Source organism: Daktulosphaira vitifoliae, unplaced genomic scaffold (assembly GCF_025091365.1).
Source record: "Daktulosphaira vitifoliae isolate Bord-2020 unplaced genomic scaffold, ASM2509136v1 Scaffold_5, whole genome shotgun sequence".
Classification (NCBI taxonomy): Eukaryota; Metazoa; Arthropoda; class Insecta; order Hemiptera; family Phylloxeridae; genus Daktulosphaira; species Daktulosphaira vitifoliae.
In genome coordinates, this window is record NW_026099576.1 from 11,238,818 (window position 1) to 11,249,193 (window position 10,376).

Sequence of the window (10,376 nt, forward strand, 5' to 3'; positions counted from 1 at the left end):
GAATTCAATCCTACAAGGTGTTGAGTTTTACTACACAAAATAACTATAACAACCAAAATTTGGCAAATACATATTATTATCTCTGCCACACTCATTCTCTGCTCTAATTTCTTGTCAGCATTCTGACTCTTACAATAGTCAATACAGTTAATCTCACTACAGTCATAAAATTTAACTTTTGAACTCATTGAAATTCCCTTATCTCAAAATTTTGTTTTTCATATTTTTAATATTTTTTAGTTTTAAATTAATGATATTTAAAAAAAAAAAAAATGAATTTTATATAAAATTTACGTTCATTAGTTTTTAAATTATTATCATAAATAACAAAAATGAATGTATTCATGGGAAAAATAACCAATTTTTTTTTTAAATATATCAGTTTATATCAGTAAGTATATCAGTTATATAAAAAATCAAGATTGGAATAATTGTGAATGACGTTATCAATAATCGTAATTATAATATAATTAAACATAAAACGAAAACTTTTTTTAAATCCTTACCAAAAATGACTAACAGTTCATAAAGTACCCCTATATTACAAAAAGAAACTTTAACAGGAATGTAATCAGAACTTCATCTAAGGATGACTAATTTTTTTTACCACGATAGATAGCCTTGGGGTCATTCTTTTAGTAAAAAGGTGATAATTTTTAAAATATCTCCCGAGATATAGATAATGCCAGTTTGAGGGGTGGTCATCTCTGTTGTCTCTTATTAAAATTCACTCTTGAAATCTACTTTCAATTTAATAATATTAGGAAGGAAGATATTGGTTAAATAAATAAAACAGTAAAATCTCATTTAAATACGATTTGAAAGATAATTCACCAAATATTTTTACATTAAATAAATAATTACTAATCGTTATCGATTTACGGTTGTGTACACGCAAATGTATATTTTTTTACAATGAATTAACGTCATTGATGTTTTTAAAGAAATAATTAATATATCATATAAAAATATCAATAATGCTTAAGCCAATAAACTTTTTATCAATTAGGTAATAAATATAGTCTCATATTAACGATGAATTAACGTGTTATTTATTTGATGATAAATTATTATTAATTTGTTAGCTTTGGCTAATAAACTTAATAGTAGTAATAACTTATTAAAAAAAAAAAAGTTGTAAAAGGTTTATTAACACAAAGCCTAATACAACAGTTTATTTATAGTTAAAATAAACAACTTAAATATTTCATATCATATTTTGAGAAGGAAAATAGAATAACTGTTTTATTTTCCTCCTTCAGAGTAATTTAGTCTTAATACTAGAGTAGTAAATAACTATTGTAGCAGGTACATAACAGAAAATTAAGTTTATGTTTCGTCATTTTTTAAATATCGCTTTTCTATATATATATACATTTAAATCATCGAGTCCTACAGAAAACATGGAAAGGAGAACTTGTTTATTTTCTCCTAGATTAACAATATTTCAAGGGCGAACTTCAATTAAAATAGTGGGGAATATTAATAATTATCACATTTAATTTTTGTATGTTTTTAAACATTCAATGTACCTACTTTATGTATTTAATGAGACTTTAAAATTGTCCACGTTAAAATACTCAAATATTAGCTATTAGTAATTATAAAAAGTTCTCATATTATTCTTGATTATAATTATAACAAAAAACTATAATACTTTAATTACAATATTCAATAAAAACAGCTGAGGTCAAATTGATGTAATTGACACGTTACTTTATCAAGTATTCTCTGATAACTATAATCTCTTATGTGCTTTAATGCTATTCTCACTTGGATGTGTTTTTACTTTTAAGAATATAAATAGTTATTTTTGAAAGTATATATCTGTCTGTACTAGTATTTTTTGTTGATTGATTTCTATTGATATTAAGTTATGTGTTAGTAGTATTATTATTTTAAGTCTAATATTTATTAGGTAAAATGTCTCGTAAGTAAATGAACGAATATATTAAGAAAATAAGTTGTGATATATTTTTAGTTGCATCATGAAATAATTTCAATGAAAATAAATTGGATAATTAAAAACATATTAAAACTTAATTTGGTCGTTATAAAAATTGCTTAGTAAATTTATAGAAGCAGTCACTGCTTAATAAATTTATTAAATAATTTCTTATTTAAAGCTTATTTAAAGATTTATCATTAAATTTATTGAATATTAATCAACATTTCTAGTCTTATGAAATAATGATATTTTTTTCGGGTTATTTAGATGCATGAAATCTATATGTTAAGACTATTATTGTTGCTAACCACGAGAATACCAATTGTATAGATAATTTTTTTTTCTTGTTGCTTTAATAAGTGCAAAAAACTAAGGGGTGCTAATTAATAACTTCCCCATTTATATGCCTGTGTCTAAACCTGGAGCATATAAATTCCTTCCCTTTTACTACCCTCTCAAAATGGTAATGTATCTGAGTAACTATAGTAGTAGATCTTATCAATTTTAAATGCATAAAGCCATATTTCAACCAAGGCAAACTAGGCAGCTGCCTAGTTTTAATTTATATGCATTGATTCTTATATTTTTTTTAAAAATTAGAAAATTCAAATTTTTTCTATTATAAGTAGAATTTAACTAGAGTATAAATAAAAAGTTTAAATTAAAATTATTAATTAAATAATTAAACATAATTAAATTTCTTATAAAATTTATAAATTAAAAAAAAATGTTTTATTATGTATACTTGTCCTTTTTTCTAAGGTTATCATAAAATAAAAATTGACAACTTGTATTTTTTTTTTTTTAATGAATTCATAGAGGAAAAGAAATAGGAAGAATGTTAAGTGATAACTACATTTCAATGACAAATGGGTCAGCCATTAAAAATAATATTTTAGATAGATTAATTTGGCTATCGTTTATTGATTGTGAGACAAAATGTTTTTTTAATTTCTTTCAATTAACACCAGTAGTATGAAGTAATATCCTAAAATGTAGGAGGTCAAAATCTAATAAGCTTTAAAAAATTCATCATTTATTAAAAATAAAATGTATAAAAAATAAATTCTTTAAATTGAATATAAAGTTTAAATGGTTAGTATTATAAGACATTTGCCTAGTTTTATAGCTTATCAATTCTGTATTTATATTTTTGGTGTCCAAGAAATAATTATTACCTTGTATCTATGCTTATTCAACTTCTTACAAAAACTCTGAATACAACTATATAATATTTATATTTCCTTATAATACCGATGAATTCCTTTTCATTATAAATATTTTATTTATTGAAATGACACCTGATGTATAATTGATTTATCATTTTAATTTTTCAGATATATTTGATAAAATTAAGAAAACCCTAATTATAAACAACAAATCATACTCATACTTCAACCTACCAGAATTTGGTACAGAATATAGTAAGTATTATTCATATGTAAAAATTGTTGATAAGTTTAAATCATAGAAATACCTTTGTTAATAGACAATTCTTAAAAATGGGATTATTTTCAGTAACAGAATTATTTGAAATACTTTTTATAAGTACCAATATTAATAAAAATACACCTTAATAGACATTATAAATACTATTTAAAACAGTATTTAGATTAATTTTGATTGTTTGATTGGACTTTAAAAAATATTTATTAATAACAAAAAAATTGGAGGGGTACAGGAATAGGACCATAAAAGTCCATTTTTTCAATATTGATTTATAGTTTGTTTTAATAGTCAATTAACAGTTTTATCAAGAAATAAAATCCACGTGGTGAATATTTTTCACTTTGCTAGCATTAAAGTCTATTTTTATTTTTTTATCTATGGAGTGCAAATGTATAACTTAATTTTTTTCTATTATTATAAAAATTATAACACATTAAATTCAAGACATCCTCGCATGCTCACGACTATAGGGAATTTTCATTGCTTCGAGCTCGATTTAAATACGAATCTAAAAAATGTTTATATAGATATGTTGAATGTATAAAATCGTCTTTAAATAGTAACCATGCTAAGTACTGAAAGTTCATTAAAAACAAAAGATCTTTTAATGCAATTCCTAAGAAGGTTTCCTACAGAAAAACTACCTCTACTAACATGAGCAGGAAGCGGCCAATTTGTTTTCTATGCAATTCTTTTCTGTTTTCTCCGTTAATCAACTTAATCTTGATACTTCTTCGTTAGATATCAAGTCCTTTGATTTACCTAATAATGTTAACTTTACTGTTGAATATGTTTATAAACACTTATCTGACTTGCATGGTAACTGGTCCATTGGACCTGGTGGTTTATCTGGTGAGTATTTATATCAATTAAAAAATATTATATCTTTCCCCCTCTGGACTCTTTTTAAAAGTTCACTTGAAGAAGGAATCTTTCCTTTTATATTAAAATTCAGCTCAGTTACCCCCGTACACAAGTCCAGTGAACTGTCCAATGTGTCAAACTATCGTCCAATTTCAATCCAGTCACACATTTCCAAAATTTTTGAAGTGTTGGTCTTGCATTGTATCCAACCTTAGATCAATAAAATTCTTATGGAGGAACAGCATGGCTTTTGCCCTGGTCGTTCCACCATTACCTGTAATTTAGTCTTTAACAACTATTTATACCAATATTTTAATTTGAAAAGACAGGTAGATACCATTTACACGGATTTCAACAAGGCATTTGATTCAGTTAATCACAATGTCCTAATCCAGGTCCTTAACTTATCTGGAATCAGTGAACCTCTCCTGTCCTGGTTTCCTTCTTACTTATCTTGCCGTTACCAATGGGTCAAATTGCTTGGAGTAAAATCTAATGACTATCCTGCTACGTCCGGTGTTCCTCAAGGAGGTCACTTATCTCCGCTCCTGTTTTTTCTATTCATTAACATTGTATCAAGTGTACTTTCCAATAGCCAGATTTTATGTTTTACAGATGATATTAAGCTCTACTCTCGTATATCCTCCTTAGATGACTGTATTCTATTACAGTGTTTTTTATCGGTTTACGGAATGGTTTAATTTACTAGGGTTATCCCTTAATACATCTAAATGTAAGACCATGACTTTTGCCAAGATTCAGTCACCTGTCAAATATGTTTATCATCTAAGATCTAATAAGATTTTATGTTCTAATGACTTTGTAACTGATCTAGGATTTATTCTTAGTAGTGATCTTGATCCTAGACCCCACATTGAGCATATTTGTTGTAAGGCCTTTAAAAATCTGGGGTTTGTGTTAAGATTATGTAGGGATTTTCGGTTAGGTCTATCATACAAAGTGCTTTATTGTGCACTTGTTTGCCCTATTGTTGAGTATGGTGCCGTAATTTGGGATCTGCATGAGCTCAATGACTCTCTTAGACTTAAAAGGGTTCAGCGCAATTTTATGAGATATGATAGCTTTAGATTGAATATCCTTTGTGAACCCCACAACTATGGACCAGTTGTTTCTCAACTAGGGCTGGTTTCTCTGGCTGAGCGTAGACGGATCTCGGATATTAAGTTCCTAAATAGTTTATTACAAGGTAATATTGATTCTCCCTATTTGCTTTCTTTAATTTGTTTTAAAGTTTTTCAACATCATTCCTGATCTGTTGCTCTTTTTTATGTTCCTTTCGCCTCTACTAATTACCTTAAAAATGAGTCTATTACACGTATGATGTCAAATGCCAACGTTGACCCTTCATTTCTTCTTTGCCTATAATTAACTGAATAGCTGTTAATTTATTATTTATCATATTTGTACAATTAATGTATAACTGATATGTATAATGTGTAAATATGTTCAAAGGGTTTATCCCGTATATTTAATAAAAATAAAATAAAATAAAATTATAGAAATGGACTATCATTGTTTGTACTTTGTATTCTTCACTTACTTACTTTATTTGTAATTCATTTATTTTATTACATAATGTTGAAACTTGTTATCATCATATTATTCTTATAAATAAAATTTCATTTTTACAATTAAAAATTATATCTGTGAAAATTTATTAGTTATTCTTCAATGATAAAACCATTCCTATTTAGGTGCTTTACAGTATGTTTAACTTTTTTATTTGTTAAAAATATAATTTTTATATATCATTATTTAATATAACTAGTTATTCAAAGTAATAACTTAACTATAATTAATCCCATATATTGTAACTATCATATTATATTTATTCTTTCAATTTTTATTTTAGATCAATTACCATTTTCTGTAAGGGTTCTTTTAGAGTCAGCTGTCCGAAACTGTGATAATTTCCAAGTCACAGAAGAAGATGTTCAAAAAATTTTGCAATGGAAAACAAATCAAACTGTTAATGGAGGTGTTGAAGTTGCATTTAAACCAGCTAGGGTTATTTTACAGGTAACTTTATTAAATAATGCAAATCAAAATAATTTGAAATTTATAATTGTGTCTAGGATTTTACCGGTGTACCTGCAGTTGTAGATTTTGCTGCTATGAGAGATGCTGTTAAAAATTTAGGCGGCGATCCCAATAAAATTAATCCCATTTGTCCTTCTGATTTAGTTATTGATCATTCTATTCAAGCCGATTTCGTCCGAGAGTAATTGTCTTAATTTTACTAATATTAAATATGCAAAGTCGTAACTATAAAATTTTTTTTGGAAGATTTTCAAATCTTAATTGATTGTTAGTTAAGTTAAATAATTTAGATATAAATATGAAATAATTATAGCATATTTAAATTAAATTTTAAAATAATAAAATAAAATGATTTGTTTCATTTTTACAAAATTTCTTTAGCAAGCTAAATACGACTTTGCATTAAAGATTAATTTAAAATCTATATGTTATTTTTCTTTAGATCTGATGCTCAACAAAAAAATGAAAATCTTGAGTTTGAACGCAACAAGGAAAGATTTACCTTTTTAAAAGCGAGTATTTTTTTGAAAAAAATATTATTTTAATAAAATAATCCAACTTAATAAAAATTATTTGCTCCTACATTGCATTGCCTAAGTGTTGAATACTTCATTGATTCTTAACAAAATTAATTGTTTTACTATTATTAATTTATCATGTTATATAATTTACTAAAAGTATTTTTTTTATTGTATTATTGTATTATTTTAGTACCTTTAAATTACTTCTAAGTAGTCTACTTTATAGACGACTTACTCTACAATTTGTCTCTTAAATACCATACAACTCAAATTTTTCAACATATGCTAGGCGATTCCTTCACTTTACCTCATAGAATTAAATTTTTAACAATTCTATCTACAAAAATATTATGTAAAATAAAATTAAAATTCGATTTTTTTTAGTGGGGTGCAAAAGCTTTTAAGAATATGCTCATTGTACCACCTGGATCTGGTATTGTACATCAAGTCAATTTAGAGTATTTGGCTCGTGTTGTCTTCACAGATTGTGATGTTTTATACCCAGATTCTTTAGTTGGCACCGATTCTCATACTACTATGATTAATGGTTTAGGAGTTCTTGGATGGGGAGTCGGAGGTAAAATATTACAATATAGAAAACTAGTATTTTGATTTATACAATGTATATGATAAAATAAAATATTTTTATAAATGAATATGTATTTAAAGATAAAAAGATCAATACAAATCAATTGATATGTTTGCAATAAATTTACGTTAGTTAAAATAATATTAACTATGTGATGTATTAGGTATTGAAGCTGAAGCTGTTATGTTAGGCCAAGCTATATCAATGTTGCTTCCACAAGTACTTGGTTATAAATTAACAGGAACTCTTAATCAATTTGCTACTTCTACTGATTTAGTTCTTACTATTACTAAGGTATATTATTTTATTGAATAATAAAATTATTTAATATATTAAGAAATATTAAAATTATAAACATTTTTTCTTAACGTGTTTTTAATTTTAGCATTTGAGGCAAATTGGTGTGGTTGGAAAATTTGTTGAATTTTTTGGTCCTGGAGTTGCACAATTATCAATTGCTGATCGAGCAACTATTAGTAACATGTGTCCAGAATATGGGGCAACAGTTGGTTTTTTTCCTGTTGATCAAAATACTCTTTCTTACCTACAGCAAACAAGTATATCAACTTTATTATTCATAGCATTTATTAAATTTAAACAAAATATTTTAAAATTTTACATATAATGACATTAGCTTTTGAATTTATCCAACTAAGTATCCAAGTATTTATCCAACTACTATTAAGTATTTATGTAAAATATTTTTAACTAAGATTTTTAAATGTAGAATGATCACATGAGACCAGAACTATTCTAGTCCGATATGATTATTCTACATATTTATATAATAGCATATTACTAAAGTTATTTAATTTTTAAGCAGTAAAACTTGCTATAGGCATATTTCTGTATTAAGGATATTTAATAAGTATTATTATTTATACTATTACCAATAAAAGTTTAAAATGGTGTTTTTCTTTTTACATGATTTTGTATTTAAATTAATGATTTTTTAGTTTTCATGAAACATTCATGTTCTTATGATCTAGTGTTATATAAAAATATAATAAAAGATACTTCAGACCTTCATTTAATTTTGTGTATAATTCTAAAGGATAATTTTGACCTTAAAAATCACCCTTTATTGATGCATTTAATTTTATTATTTACTTATTCTTTATTTAGTTAACATAACTTATAATTAAATGATTATCCCAAAAGTTATAGCACACATTTCACCTTAAATAAAATATTCCAAAGAATAGATGATATGATGATTTATCAGTTATTCTATAAATGCATAGTTTAATAGTTTTTAATTATAATTAAATATAAAATAATAATAATAATAATAAATTATTATTTATAATTTAACAATAGACCGAAGTCATGAGAAGATAGCTGCTGTAAAGGCTTACTTGGAAGCTACTAAAATGTTAAGAAACTATGATGATCCAAATCAAGATCCTGTATTTAGCCAAATAGCAAATTTAGATTTAGGAGATGTTGTTCCATCTATTAGTGGTCCTAAGAGACCTCATGACAGAGTGTCTGTATCAGAAGCAAAACAAGATTTTCTTAGTTGTCTCACCAACAAGGTAATTTTTTTTAATTATTATTTAAAACCCCTTTATAATATATAAAAAAAAAAATACCTAAATCATATTTAAGGTTTTTTGTTTATGTACAAATGATTAAAAAAGAAATATTTTAGACATGTAATTTTTAGTTAATAAAATAAATTGTTTTTTAATTTGTTTCAAATACACATTAAAGCATTTTACAACAGTGATGTAAAATATTTTAATGCTTTTTTTTATGGTAGCAAACCTTTAAAAATTACATGATTTTTGACTTAAAAGACAAATTACTTAAAGAGAATAAGTCACCAGAATATTTATTAATTATATATCACAATATACAAGCCTTAACTTGAGAAAATTTCAGATTTTCTTCATTTTTAACTCATTGTATTAGCTATAATTTAATGTAGGTGTTTTAAAATATTCTCAAAAATTGAAAAGAAAAATATTTTAATATGATTTTTAAGTCTCCACAGTGCCTTGGTTAATAATTGAATTTTCAAAAAAAGCATGTCTTTTGCTTACAAATGTTTGTAGTATTATCAATTAAAATTTGCCCATAATCTATCTAGTTTTTAAAAAGTTATTTTAATATAAAGTGAATACTAAAAATATAAACATTGATTGTTTTATAACAGTTGTAATTTTTTGGGGCACTTTTCTTTATTACATGGACTGAAGGAAATTTTTAAAATTATATTGTTGATAACTTCAACATAATGAGTTTTGAGATCTTTTGATGTATCATTGAGCAAAATCGGTCCAACAGAAACTGAAATCATTGCTGTATACAGAAATAAAAAATAAAACAAAGCAAAGTAAAACTGATAACTTTTTATCTACTCATCAAAGCTAAAATATTTAAAAAAATTCAATATTATTGTTAGTTTATTCAAAAAATAAACTAATGAATTATACTTATGCTACTGAACATTCTTTTTAAAATTTATTTTCCTTATCTAATTAGCTAAATAACCATTGGGTATGGTATACAATAACAATCATTTACAAGGCATAAAATATTTATGCATTGTGTTCATTGACCAACATTGATTACTGGTCCAATTTTCCACTTTGATCACACCATACGTACTAGTAATTGTCAATAAGAATAATTCAAGTTTTATTTCATGAATAAAATAAAAAAAAACGGTAGCACAGTGGGGTCGAGGCACAGTGTGGACGAGGCATAGATGGGACAAGTATAGATGATATCTGACAGTGATTAAAATCACTATCATAAGAAACGCTTCGATGCAAATCTGTAGATAGTGTTTCCTTTAGAGAAATTGGTGAAATATTTTAAAAGCAACATGAACTCTTATTTCTTTAATTATATCCTGATTAGTAGTTCTTTGATTTTAAAATATAATATATGAATAAATACTAATTATAGTTTTTAAATTTAGTATGAAATTGTG

The 10,376-nt window shown here is 25.2% G+C and overlaps 1 protein-coding gene across 2 annotated transcripts in view; it reads left to right on the forward strand.

Moving 5' to 3' along the window:
• The first annotated feature begins 1,765 nt into the window (after positions 1-1,765).
• Positions 1,766-10,376, forward strand: part of LOC126906614 (cytoplasmic aconitate hydratase-like) — a 29,374-nt gene continuing 20,763 nt past the window's right edge. The window contains exons 1-9 of one of the 2 annotated variants that reach the window (XM_050687280.1): positions 1,766-1,930; positions 3,286-3,372; positions 6,135-6,301; positions 6,358-6,503; positions 6,765-6,834; positions 7,228-7,420; positions 7,596-7,726; positions 7,818-7,989; positions 8,753-8,970. In XM_050687280.1, the coding sequence (XP_050543237.1) occupies positions 1,924-1,930; positions 3,286-3,372; positions 6,135-6,301; positions 6,358-6,503; positions 6,765-6,834; positions 7,228-7,420; positions 7,596-7,726; positions 7,818-7,989; positions 8,753-8,970 (1,191 nt within the window). In that variant the 5' untranslated portion in view covers positions 1,766-1,923. The remainder of the gene's footprint in view (positions 1,931-3,285; positions 3,373-6,134; positions 6,302-6,357; positions 6,504-6,764; positions 6,835-7,227; positions 7,421-7,595; positions 7,727-7,817; positions 7,990-8,752; positions 8,971-10,376) is intronic. The other variant, XM_050687281.1, reaches the window with a different exon arrangement.